We start from the raw sequence: 14395 nt of genomic DNA on the forward strand, positions 1-14395 counted from the left end.
GATTAAATCTGTGGTATTTTCTGTTTATAAAGTTTTCTGTGGCATTTTATTTAGAATAGTCTATGATAGGACTTCAGCTTTAAGAATGTATGCTGGTGTACATTTCAGTTTGTCAATATTTACTCTGTGATGGCTTCTCAGAAGTGGATTCACACAGAGTCTTGATGTGGTAGGTTGGAAATGCAAATAAGAAAATAGTTTCCTCTGAAACTTACTTGTACTCCAGAATTAGTTAGTGAATGTTAATGTAATTGAAAATTGCTTTTTTCAAAACATTTTTAAAACTACTTTCACCTACATTTTTCCAAGAACATTATTCATACCAAAATACTGGTGTCTTCAGAGCAGTACTGTCTGAGCAGCCCTGTTTTCAATGTACCTTTAGAATATCCCTTCAAAGAAGAAAAGTTTTCTCTGTTTTAACAGCTGAGAGAATGAAAATGGATTACATTAATTGACCGAGAGCCCACAGGAAACAGCAGAGAAGGCTCTCTCTTTAGTGGAGATACAGTTTTTCCCTGGAGCCCTATAATGTCAGGTTGATACTCAGAACTGAACCAACTTTATTCATCTTTGTATTACATTCAGTTAAATTTTTTAATATACAGGCAATGTTGGAACTTGCACGTTTATATCTTGCACAAGACGATACTGATGCCTGTCAACATCAGTGTTCCTTACTGCTGAAGAACGACCAAGATAATGAAGCAGCAACGATGGTAATGTGCTGTTATACTAATCCTGCATCAATGCTTTTTGAATTATTGCTGCAATATGATATATTCATAAAGCACTACTTTTAAAAAAGCCTACAGCTTTGTGATTTCAAAAAAAAAGCGAAAAATCCATGGCAACAAAATGCTTTTGTGTTTATGCCAGCTGATGTTTCAATATGAAGTTTCTCGCAGTCATAGCCATTGTTCTACCTCAGTATAAAATGAGTCTTTAGAAGTAAAGGAAATAGTTGTAGTAAGATTGGATAAAGTATGGCTCTGTTGATAATTGGCTAATACTCAAGGAAGAAGCTATTTTCCCAGCACAGTAATATGAAAACAAATATATATTTTTTAAGTGCTAGGATAAAAGAACTGTGTATTTAAGGTAATTTTATAGCCTCATTCAGCCTTAGTTACTCACATTCCTACGTAATAAGTTTTAATCGCAGCTGCAGGTTCTTGTCTAGGACTTGTATACTTCTTGACCTAAAAGACAGCTCAATAGTCTGAGCAACGTTTCATGTAACACTATGAGCAAAGTTATTTTAAGATGGGAATAATGTGTTTTCTCATAGCAATCTAACATCTGAAATTTGTTCTAGTGCATGAACAGAAGTAATAGCTCTCTTGAAATATGTTATTAAATCTACTCTATATTAGCTAACTATCAGTGGAGAGAAATTGAAATTAAAGAACTCATTTTACCTTACGTGCTGAAGTGAGCTATCATCGTTCTTTTTCCCTAACAGTAAACTAACTTTGCTTTCTATGTGCATAATCTGCAGTTACTGGAAATAAAATTAGGAGTAAAACTAGGCAAAAAAACCCATGTTTTAAAGATATGGCAGACTACTTAATTACCTTTTAATTTGCACCTTATGTGAAAAGGTGTTCATGTACTTGTTCATTATTACCCATGTGCTGTATATTGTGTTTCTTTTCCAGAGAGTAATAAAAAGTCTAAGTGATTTTACTTCTTGTGCAGCTCTTGCAGCATTTTAAAGCTATAGTTCTAGCTCTCCACATAACCAGAGTTCATTAATGTTTTCTCCCAAATTTGCCCAAAACCAAGACAATTAATTATAATTTTTATTTTACATTTTCACAATTTATAATATCTTGTTTTGTTTTCTCTAAATTGTTCAATACTGTAGATGATGGCTGATCTCATGTTCAGGAAGCAGGATTACGAACAAGCTGTTTTTTATTTCCAGCAGCTCCTGGAGCGCAAGCCAGGTGAATATTTAGCAGTGATACTTTTAATTTGTTCTGATATATAGTTCTAACAAAATAGATTAATAAATAGCTGAATAATAACTCTTTGCTTGATTAAAAAGAAATGTTTTATTTATAATGTAATGGATACTAAAGCCAAAGACCATTACCGTATATTAAGACATAAAGATATTTTAGGGGAATGTGATAAAAAATACTTCTCGTAGATACAGTAATTTACTTTGCTGCAATGTAATGTGAATAGTTTACCTTAAGTCAAATACTAATAAGGTGTTATTTACTTGTTCACTGTAAAGCACTTTCTTGTATATTAAAAATGTCAAGTGCATGAACACAAAGGTAGTATTTTATTTGAAGACTAATAAAGGAAACTTGTCTTGGACAGCAGTAAGGTTTTTTTAGCAATTTTTAAGTTGGGACCAGAGAGAAAGCTACTAAAATCTATTAAAAATTTTCCAGAATTAATGTAAAGCTTTCTAATGGACTTTGAAAGAAGTCATGATAGTGCAGCAAATGGTTTTGGGTGCTTTTGAAAGTGAAGTATAATTATACTTCTATAAAAACCTGTATAAAGATATTGCAAGTATCACTTGACATCTTCATTGTTGTATCTGAGGTTACTGTGCAATATGCCTTATGTATTAAATCATATCTCACTTTTATATGTGAAAAAATCAAGGCAGGCTCATGATTTCTTAACTTATTCATATAGTAAGTAAATAGAATTACAGTCTCCTAATTATTTGTATATTTAGATAACTATGCAACCCTATCTCGATTAATTGATCTGTTAAGAAGAGCCGGGAAATTAGAAGAAGTCCCAAGATTTCTTTTAATGGCAGAAAAACATTCTTCCCGAACAAAGCTTGAACCAGGATTTCACTACTGCAAAGGACTGTATCTTTGGTACTTGCAATTATTATTAAGATAAGATTTATTTGACTATGTAGTATGGATTTAAATTAATTTTCTAGTCATCCATTATCATTTAAAGGTGCTATGTTGATTTAATTAAGGTGTCAGGAATTAAGGAAATTCTCAATTTCTCTGAATAGCTCAGGATGTTCTTCCAGGTTCAATAATGTAATTCTGTTTTTCCTTCACATTTTGTAACTTGTCAGACTATTTTTAGTTTGCAAAAACAAGATCCTTGCAATGGTATGCATGCTGTCTAAACCTTGAAATATGGTGTCTATGCTGTCTAAACCTTGAAACATGTGCAAATGGGTCATCTGTTTTTAAATACTGGGGTTTGTTGGGATTTGGGTGGCATTTGGAACAGACAATTTTACTTGCCCAGCTTTAAATATTTTAATTATCCATGTACAGGTACACAGGTGAACCAAATGATGCACTGCGGCATTTTAATAAAGCTCGAAAGGACAGTGACTGGGGGCAGAATGCAGTCTACAACATGATTGAAATTTGTTTGAACCCAGATAATGAAACTGTGGGTGGAGAAGTCTTTGAAAATCTTGATACTGACATAGGGTATGTGAACTAAACAAATACTGCTTGGGTTATTCTGTCATCTCCTCCTTCTGCTGCCCCTTGACAACGTATGTTAATTTAAATTGCTAGAACTTTGAGATTATCTAGTGCTTTGAGTATTCTGTGTTATTGTGAGAGGCCATTCTATACTGTAATAAGTGAGTCTCAAGCAGAAAATATAGAAGATTCGCTCTGGAATGCTGGTCACTTGCAGTGTTAAAATCAGCTTGTTGAGTTGGAATTGCTGTTGTTGAAGAGAATCAATGTAGAATGCCTATATACCAGAGCCTTTTTTCTACAAAATTGCATGTCTTTAGCACAGGAGCAGTTCTAACTTGTAATTATTTTGGTGTTTATTAAAAAAATAAGCTTCTATGAACATTTTTTTTCTGCTAATAGTAATTCAACAGAGAAGCAGGAGTCTGTGCAGTTGGCTGTAAGAACAGCAGGAAACCTACTGAAGGAGCTTAAGCCTCAAACAATTCAGGGTCACATTCAGCTGCGAATCATGGAGAATTATTGTCTCATGGCAACCAAACAAAAATCAAGTGTTGAACAAGCACTGAACACTTTCACAGAAATAGTTGTGGCTGAGGTTAGTAACCTGTCTCATTTCCTCACTCTTCCCCTTCATACTTACTACATGTTTTTAACTAGTCTTGCAGTTTACATTCAGCAAGAGTGGCATGTGTTAGTGCTATTTGCTCTAAGGATTATTCTCCTATCAAAGAATATTTTACATAAAATTTGAAAAAGGCATTTCTAAAATAACAATATATTTTAGAAGTCTTTGGTTGAATTGCAAATTTAGAACCCAACTAAATGCTGATACTGTTAGTTACTGAAACGTGAGTAGGCTGTTTGGTTGCTGGGCTTGTTTTTTAATTCCCAGGCTTGCCAGCAGTGTGTCTTAGGATGTAAATCAATTGCAGTGCTTTGTAGCAATTTGACAGAATAAAGACTGCAGAACAACATTATCCATTGCCTTAAAATTCATCCTTAGGATATAAATATCCAATATTTTTATAACTATTTGTAGTTATTAGTTTTATGATTAATAATAGATATTCCTGTTACCAGTAACTTTCAACAGATTTTATTTCAACTGGTGTAGAAAGATTTAGTCCATCAGAATGCTATAAAATATATGAGTTACTACTACTCTTTAGTAGTAGTGCTGAGCAGCACCTTGGCCGAGGCGAGTATACCAAGGATGATCTCACGAGTAAGGCAGTTCTGGGAATCACAAACCAGGTCCCTCTGCCTCCAGTACTGGCTTCCCAGTCCTGCTCAGAATTGATCTGAGATCCTGTGAATGTGGCATATCTTTCACATGGTGACAGTTCCACCAGGAGGAGTGCCGCAGTTTATTCTTCCCTCTAGGGTTGCATAAAAAGATAGCTTTAATCTCTTCATATTTCTGAGGTTATTGATCCATGAAAGGTGTGGCTATTGAGGGAGAAGGGGGATGAGCCTATTATGTGGAAGAGGAGCTTTTGGTGGGATTTTTTTTTTTTTTAATGCACTATGACAAGTGTATTTACAGCACAACCTTAGAAAGATGCAAAGGCAGAATACCAACAATGAGTCAGGAGCACTGAGAAGGAGAAAGAAGCATTTCAGTTAGCGCCTAATACAACCACTCTCTGAATGTAGAGGTTGCAGTTGCAAGATGTGAGCCCCATTCTCATCCTTTGCTAATGAAGGCAGGATTTCAAAAATTGCACTTGTGCCAGGAGTTCTTACTGCTTGCTTTTGAGGCTCTTGCCTATAATGATGGCTTTTAAGAATCCTGTTTGTTTATATAAAGCTTGGATGCATACAGTTTAGACATTAAATTTTTAGGAGCTGTACACCTAATAAAAGGAATCGGAGTCCCTTTCACTCATATTTGACAGACACTTCTTTAAGTGAAAAATACCACTTTTATTGTAACTTCCAAGGGATTCAGATTTTATCTGAAGTGTTTATTTGTATATAAAAAGTATAGCTCTTAGTGATATCTGATTTTTTTTTTCTTGTGAGATGAAATACCTGTGGATTATTTTACCATTTCTTGTGCCTGGTGGTTATCGTGATTACAGAAATAATTGTAGCACTAGGTGCAAAACATGTCTGTAAGATTAGATGCTCTATCTTTATTTCCTGAGATTTAGCTTTTAGTTTAGTTTTTAGATACCTGATGAAAGTCTTACTTAAAAAAATCAAAATAAAAAAGTATCAAGCAGTCCCTTTACTTTTTACTGCAGAAGGATCATATACCAGCACTTTTGGGAATGGCCACAGCCTACATGATCTTGAAACAGACTCCGCGAGCCAGAAATCAGTTAAAACGGATTTCAAAAATGAGCTGGAATCCCATTGATGCAGAGGAATTTGAAAAGAGTTGGCTTTTGCTTGCAGATATATATATTCAATCTGCAAAATATGATATGGCAGGTGAACTTCTAAAACGATGCCTTCGTTATAACAGGGTAAGTCAGTGCACATTGAAAGTAACCTTAGAACCTTCCTCTTTTAATTCATCAAAATGTTTACTTTTCCTCTGAAACAGAGTTTTGAAATGTATTTATTTATTCATTTTGCCTGGTATTTCACTTATTAAAGAGAAGTAGGCCAAAACAAGACAGGAAACCAGCAACTTCACACTGGAGAGTAGTAAACAAACCTGTGAATGCTGCTTAGTCATTTTTGTTCAAGTTCTCTAGCAACTTCTGCAAGTTTCAGCTGAAGGGAATCTAAAAACTTGGAGTGTTTATGAAATGTCAGAGATGCATTTTAGAGTCTCACAAAACTGATGAAGAAAGATGTGGCTGTGTAAATTTTGGAGACTTGCTCCTTTTACTGAGATGCTGTCTTCATATTTTATGTTACTAAACATTTATGTTAGTAAGCCTGCTACACAGCAGGATTATTTTTTTTTATGCTGGTATTAATCTTTTTCTATGTCAATACTGTCTGGTAGATTGTCAGGGGACAAGGCCTAATGTGTTCTTTACCTCAGGGTTCCTGAGCAGGGAAACTGCACAATACTGTGCTTTGACTATGGGAACAAGCACTTATTTTGTGCTTATTTTTGATTTTGATCAGCAAAAAGCTGATTATGTTCTTCTAGCTTGACTTTCCTTCATGTGAGGCAGTCCAGTAGGCTGCTCTTCCATACACACTGTGCTGCAGGTTCAGGGTACTGTTTATAGAGCACAGATTTGGTTTAGAAAAGGACATGATGCTTATAATTTTTTTATTAATTCATTAGTATAGAAGGTAAGGTTCATTATTCAGTCACATTTTAGCAACTTCTGAGAGAGATGTTTTTTGAACGCTTTATTTCTAAACATAAAATTGAGAGACAACTACAACAGTTTTTGGTATAGTGCTATTATGTACTTCTGCAGAGAGGCCTCTTTAAAATAGGATGTGTTCAGTTTCAAAATCCATATAGTTGGAGGATAAACATGAGTCATCTCCCAAAACAAGACTTATATTGAAATAGATTGTCTGTGAGCAGGTGTATACCATGAATGCTGCTTTAAAACATAGCCTACCAAGTAATTTGTTTTCTTATAAAAAGTTTGGGACCCATGAGGGACATAGATAAACAGGCTCTGCTTATTGCAAGAAGGATGGCAGATTAGAAGTGTGTATATCTGGCTCCTTGCAATGCAGCACAGGAACGAGGGATTTCTCTCCAACTTGTATGCAAAGCTGGTAAGCAGGAATTGTGCTATACAAAGAGATGTTGAATAGTTTACATCTTAACATATTTTGTCAATCCACAAGACAATCTTTTATGTGGTATTCTCCAATTTGGGAGACTTGATTGGATTGAGAAAACATGTTACTGTGATTTGTTAGTTTTTCTGTTAGTTTAACAGATTTGAATAGCAAATATATACAATTTAAGTAATGTTGAGTGAAAATTTCATAAAAGCCTAGTGTAATTTAATAAGGATTTTTTTGGATTTTAAAAGAGGATTGGTTAGTAAGATCCCAGCAAGCAGACTGTTTCTATGAAGTTGAGGCTTCTTACTGTTTACTCCTCTTGGTTTTGAACTTTTTGTTTTGTTTATCACAAATGAGAGGGAAAGTGTATTTTTATCTTCAACTTTCAAGCATTCCCATACTGATCCCACTATGCTGTGATTTGAAAGCTTTTTATCAGTAGATTTTGAAAGCCTAATTGGAAGTAGTAAAATTAAAGATGGAAGGTAATTTATATACCAATATTGCTTTGCATTGTCTTTGCAGAAAAGGTGCATATATTTTCTCCTGAAAATGTTTTACCTAATGGCATCATGATAATATAAACTGTTCATGGTAAGGGGCATACAGTAGTTAGGTTTTTTATAAATTATTTTCCTGCTTTATATACTAAATGTAAGATTTCTGCATGAATTACTATATCTTTTATATGAAGTTTTATTATGGAGTTAGATGGATTTATATGTGTGTATAATATAAGCAAGACTGTATCTCAACTTGCTATTCTACAGAGAAGGGTTGTGGGGGACAGATTATTGGCAGCAGCACCACTACTCCAACACCCACATTTTTACAAGGCTGGTATTTTCAACTAATGCTTAATAGTTTTTTGGAACCTGCTTTTCAGATGCCTGTGACTTCCCACTTGGATTCATAAGAAATGAAATACTTAATGGTTGATTTTTCTCTTTAGCTTACTTATGACTATCTTTAGGCTTTAACTGGAAAATAATAATGTTAAACCATTTTCAAAAACAAAGCTATGAACATACTTTATTAAGAAAAAATCCAAACAATATTTGTGGAAACTACAACACTAGACTTGAAAAGCAGCTGTGTGGGGTTATTATTAACTGAGAGAGATACCTGGTTTTGTAGGAGTCGTTGCAGTGGCCTCTGTGATGAACTCTGCACTTGACCTGGAGTAGAGCATAATTCCATATAACTTCCATATAACAGATACTTTAAATCAAGACTTTTGTGTCATCAAAGTTAGGACAAGTATCACTTGTGCTTTCCAGTTGTATGGATTTGGAGTATTTTAGCAATTAAGTTGTCAGTTTTATTATATGCAAGCTTACCTAAATACAATTTTGAATGAATATTTATATTTTGCAGTCATGCTGCAAGGCTTATGAATACATGGGATACATAATGGAAAAGGAACAGGCATATAAGGATGCAGCAATAAATTATGAAATGGCCTGGAAATATGGAAACCAGACGAATCCAACAGTAGGCATGTATATATAACCTATAAAGTATGATTTTGGGTACTATGGTAGGAATGAAACAACTACCTTTTACTGGAAAGACTGCTTTTAATTTTCCATAGAAATAAAGTATCACTGGTTTTCCTACATAAAACCACAAATGTTTTAAGGTGTACTGAACATGGAAAGCCCCCATGGCGAGAGGTAGCAGCTTTATGATACTTCAGAAGTTTCTGCTTACTGTTGTAGTACAAGGTTAGATCTGAAACAGTTTCAGTTGGCTGTTTGTGAACAACTTTCTCTGTATGTACAGCTTTAACTTTAATAATGTATTTATAGTAATCTGCTATATACTGTTTGTAGTAGAGAGTCTTTTATAATTACATACATATATATATGTATATGATGGTGGCAGGTCACTGATTTGTTTGTTTCATTTTTGATTCAAATCACCTATATTGATCAGGTTTTATGTACATGAGTGAGGATTTAAAAAGTAAATTATTTTAAATGTCTTTAAATATATCTATTTTAAAAAAGATAGCAAACTGAAAACTTGAGGCACTAGTAAAGTTCCATTTTGGATAATAAATTGAAATTTGCACTAAATTGTCACAGTTTAAATGTAGGAAACACTATGTGAAAAGGATACATAGGATAAAATACCATTTTCTTACTCAACATCTAGAATCTGTCCATAGGTCCCAAGGCCAGTGGTTGACACAATTTTTGTACCAGGGTTTGGGATGTGTTTATTGCCCCTTGGAAATACATACAACTTCTAGTCTTTCATCTGTGCTTTTTTTGTGCCCTGTGGGGTTTTTTTGTGTTAGTATGAGACAGTCTTTGGCATCAGCTGAAAAACCAGTGTTTTTTTGAAAAAGATTTTAACTGTTATGCACATGAACTGCCAAACATTTTGTTTCGTACCTGAAACTGCAGTGGTTTGGTTCTTGGTTTTATCTAATACAATCTGTAGATTAAAGTAGTATTTTATTAATGGGACTAAATGTTTGTGGGTTAGCTTGTGCTTTTACAACATAGTTCTGAAAATGCACATACATGGATGGATTGTTGTGTTGTGAGTCATATGTACTGTGAGCCAAAAAATTAGGAGGATCAAACCAGAGGAAGGCTTATATGAAAACAGAAATAAAAATGACTGATAGAAATCTGACTATAGGTTAAATGGAAAAACCTCCATATATCTGAGTTTGGGTGCAGTAATTTTTACTAGATGTTTCTGTTCTTGTAAACTAAGCCATGGTGGTTGTTGCTAAAATATTACAGTTGTTAATCCAATGAAATGTATTAGAAAGAAGTTTTAATAATAAAGAGTTGTGATTTCTTGAGTTTGTACAGAACATAGATCAAGACTTTTCATTTTTTAATTTTGAAATCCTCTGGAGAGTGGTAATTCAACAAATTACAAAACCTTTTGATGTCTAGATAGGAGAGTTCCTTAGTGAAATTAAACTGTGAAATAATCTTGCATACAAAAGAGAGTACGATATTGAAGGTACTTTGTGCACTTGTTTCTAGCTTTGCATTGCAGCATTGTGAGGATTGTCATACATTAGAACAAAAATGGTTAAAGCAGCAAATTTCCATCTGGCAAGTAAAGCCATACAAACAGTGAGAATAAGTTTAAAAATGAAAGATTTAAAATTTCACATTTTGGAAATTGAATGCTTATGGTTTTTTTTTTCCTCAGGCCTAGTCTCTCTCCAGGCTGATATACTTGAGCTTTATGTCTTAGGTTGCAAGTATCAGCCTGGCATGTTGCTATGTGACTTAGCTATTCCATGTGACTTTTTATATCAGTGGTCTGCTGACAGTGGTACTGAATAGCATTTTAATTCCCTAGTTAGTTGTCTTTTTTTTTTTTTTTTTTTTTTTTTTTTTTTACTTTTTTCCTTTAATAATGGAATTACCTTTACAGAGGGACAGTGTATTGCAGGCCACAGTGAGAAACTCTGTGGGATACCATGGTAATTGAAAGAATGCAGCCATTATGTATTCTCTCTAGTAGCACATGCTCTCCAGAATAATGTCTCCTTTTGATTCAGACATAGCTATCAGTGTGTAAAGGACTTTTATTTACTACTTGAAGTGACTTTCAGTAGAAATTTTGATCATTATCAGGCTTATATGAGACAACAGTAGAAAGAAAAAATACTAACTTCAGAAACACATGGTGACCCAAAATAAATTCAAATGTGATATTTTTGTTATTCAATACAGAAACTGAAATTGTTGCTTTTGCTCTCCACCCTCTCTCCCCTCACCTCTTTAATTACAGGCTACAGGCTGGCTTTCAATTACCTGAAAGGGAAGAGATATGTTGATGCAATTGATGTTTGCCATAAGGTAGAATTTGTTTATGTGTTCAATACTCTGTCTCCTGTAGCAACATTCTTTTACATCATGACCCTTCTTTTTGGCTGAGTTTACATTTCTAAAATACATAGCTTAATGTTGGAAAAGTGCCCTATCTAAAAAGTTAAATATCCTCTTCATAAACTGCTCTGTCTTGAGCTCCATGGAACCAGATAAATAAAAGTGTCTGGCTGTCATATGTGAAGGGATATTCAAATGGCACTGCCTTCTTTCGGCCATGTGGTTGCAACTTGGTGAATCCGTAGAGAAGTGTAGATGAAAAAATTTATCAAATCAAATATTAGTATCAGAAGACACTTAGTAACTTGAGGTATTATTATCTTTGTATGGTGCAAACATAAGCAGAGCGAATGCAGAGTAAAGAGGAAGGGCTACTATTAAAGAAGCAGAGGGAATATTATGAATTAATAATTATTCATATTAATAATAAAATAAATTAAATTTGCTCTTTTTCCAAGAAATAAAGATAATTAGGAAGAACAAAATAAACGGAAGGTAAGAGAGAAGAGGGAATTGAAAGGGAGAAGATGGAGTAGGTAGAATACACTAAGAAAGATCCAAGGGAGTGAAGACATAAGGGCAGTTCATCATTGCAGAGAAAGTATGTTTAAAACCTCAGAAATGTTTCCAGAGGCGCCATCTTGATTCATGCATTTCATGCCACCCAGAGGCTTTAGCCCTTGACTCCCATGTCTTTTGCACCAAGCTGAAAGGACAGTGGAAATGAAGCAGTGTCTTTGATAGAGGTAGTTTTGACTTGCATGTGTGGTGGTCTCTATCCACAATTAAATATTTGTGCATTCTTATAACAAACTTGTTGTTAGTTTAGTTTTAAAATGTGTAAGCTCAGTGATAAGGGGGATTACCAACTCTGAACTTTTGGGTTGTATTGTCTTTTGACAGGTCCTTAAAGTACATCCAAGCTATCCGAAGATCAGGAAGGAAATACTGGACAAGGCCCGTGCATGTCTAAGAAACTGAATTAGTTTTTTGTATGACTCACGGAGTTCTGTTAACCAGACTTTGGAAACTATGAATGAAGTACTGCAGTGACAGAGACCACGTCTGCAAAAAAAAAATACTGTGGATACGATGAATTTAACTATATTAGAGATCTGGATTATTTTTATGAAAAATCTGCAACCCTGAAAGAAATTGTATTTGTTCCCATTCAGGATAGAATAGCACTCTACATGTGTTATGTAAAGTGTCATCATAACAACGTGTTATCAGCATTATAAAAACATTTTAAACATATAACTCAATATTTTGTTGTGTTTATTTGAAATAACACTAAAACAACAACCTGTCTTATCTCGTGGAGGTGCACTGTTAAGATGCTGGATTTCAGTTCATGTAAACCAGTACTTCATAATTACAGTGTAATCTTCATTCATACAGGTGTATGAAATTATGAGGGGATTTCATTTCTACATATATTAAAAGCATGCTTTATTTTTTAAAAAATCCTGAAAATTAACAGCTATGTGCATTGTTCTCAATTAAATTTACATTTTTAAATGAAAATATAACAGTTAAAATTTAGATCCTATGTAAATAGTAAAGACTTTCATAGACCCTGCAGATCTTACACAGAATTTACTTTCTGCTCATGCTATTATCCATCTGTCTGATTTCCATGAAGAGAACTTCATGTTCTTAATTTATAGTGGAAGGTCTTTCAACACTGTATGTTAGGCAAAATAGTCATATGCAGAAATTAGCACTTCTTTTGTTTGATCTCTAAAAAACATCTTTTTAGGGCAATAACTTCTATTACATCTTGTCTCACATACAAAATACACCTGTGAATCTTTAGGGGAGCAGTAGCATGTCATGAATGAGTGAAAGGAAGGAGAAAGATCAGGTTTCTTTTCACTCATGCAGAATTTTTGAAAAATCCCTGTTGCAGTGCTGTATTTGGTTTTCAAACAGCACTTGATGTTGTATGTGTCTTACTAGAAAAGTAATGTTTTGGCATGAGAAGGAAATTCTTAATGGTAGTGATTAAGTTTATGTATTTTATAAGCAATTTGAGTTTTTAGCTTGTCCTGTTGACATTGTTTAAAGTCACTTTCAGTTTGATTTTTGGGTTTCTTTTTAGGACAACTCAATGTTAAGGCTACCAAAGGGAGCCTGTTTGCTGTTGCATCTAATCTTGCTTATCAGTAACTGGGTGCTGTATATTGGGGAAATTTTAGCCTTGTTTTCTGAATACATTGAGGTGCATCACTTTGACAGTGATGCTGCCTGCTGGTGGTTGCTAGGTCCTGCATTCCAGTAACTTTGGAGCTGTTGATCAGCTAAACTAAAATGAATAGATGTGTCTCAGTACTATAAAACTTCTGCAAGATTTGTGTGGATATTAGAATGGAGAAGATACTCAAAAAAATGGCCTCTTCTTCCCTAGGGGTCCTTGAAACTTGTGGTGTGGCTTTGTCCCTTCTGTTTGAGCACTGTCAGTCAGTGTGTACGTGACTGTACCAGACACAATGCAAGCCTCCTGTTTCTTGCATGTAGGTTTTGCAGCATGACAGAGCTCAGAGGATGAAGATTTAGTACACTAGGGAAAAACTGATGGTATGGGAGTGGAATGAGGAACGTGGAAAGATCTGGAGAATGCTGAGGATGGGGGAACTCTTGACAGGTGGGCTGTGGGGGTCAGTAGGCTATAAATTCTTAAACTATGCTCATTGGTGGGGTTTTTTCACTATTAATAAGTACTTATTGAGGCAGCTTCTAGTAAAACAACATTTCTTTGTACACAGCCTTATTCATGCAGGATCAATGTGTTGTTACTTCCTGGATAGTATAGGAATAACATTTAGCTGAAATTCAGAATAAAAATAGGGTGCAAGATGTCTTCAAAAACGTTAAGACACCTGCATCTGATTTGCTTTTCTCGTAAGATGGACATTAGCCTTTCATGAGGTGGGTGTGACAGATTAAGTCATGACAATGGTAAAATACAGAAATTAGTTGATAGAAATTGAACTGAGAGTTCAGGCTTTCTGTGGCTAACTTCTGGTGAAGAGTTTTATGTATACCCCATGCAGGTAAGATTTCTGAATTCCGTCAGCCATCTAGGCACTGGTGTCTTTTTATGTATGAGGCCTTTAAAATAGGAGTACAAATGAGACATGTCTTAGGATTTAAATATTTTAAAGGCTCTTAGTCTTTCAGAAAAAAAAATCCTGCTTTAATATAACATTCTCAGTAGAAATAAATCTCCTTTCTATATCCCTTTTGGTTTATATAAGCCAATTTAGGTTTTCCTGTGTTGTTTGTTTTTGGTGGTTTTTTGGGTTTTTTTTGTGGGTTTTTTTGTGGTTTTTTTTTTTTTTTTTTTTTTTTTTT

The 14395-nt window shown here is 34.4% G+C and overlaps 1 protein-coding gene across 2 annotated transcripts in view; it reads left to right on the forward strand.

The window, feature by feature from the left end:
• The window catches only part of TTC21B (tetratricopeptide repeat domain 21B), a 35664-nt gene extending 23366 nt beyond the window's left edge, over positions 1-12298 (forward strand). Inside the window, exons 21-29 of one of the 2 annotated variants that reach the window (XM_053948039.1) lie at positions 609-719; positions 1871-1952; positions 2708-2858; positions 3282-3443; positions 3843-4038; positions 5693-5917; positions 8544-8668; positions 10941-11008; positions 11942-12029. In XM_053948039.1, the coding sequence (XP_053804014.1) occupies positions 609-719; positions 1871-1952; positions 2708-2858; positions 3282-3443; positions 3843-4038; positions 5693-5917; positions 8544-8668; positions 10941-10986 (1098 nt within the window). In that variant the 3' untranslated portion in view covers positions 10987-11008; positions 11942-12029. Of the gene's footprint in view, positions 1-608; positions 720-1870; positions 1953-2707; positions 2859-3281; positions 3444-3842; positions 4039-5692; positions 5918-8543; positions 8669-10940; positions 11009-11941 lie in introns of both variants that reach the window. The other variant, XM_053948038.1, reaches the window with a different exon arrangement.
• The last annotated feature ends 2097 nt before the right edge of the window (positions 12299-14395 follow it).

This window comes from Vidua chalybeata, chromosome 7 (genome assembly GCF_026979565.1).
Source record: "Vidua chalybeata isolate OUT-0048 chromosome 7, bVidCha1 merged haplotype, whole genome shotgun sequence".
In the NCBI taxonomy this organism is placed as follows: Eukaryota; Metazoa; Chordata; class Aves; order Passeriformes; family Viduidae; genus Vidua; species Vidua chalybeata.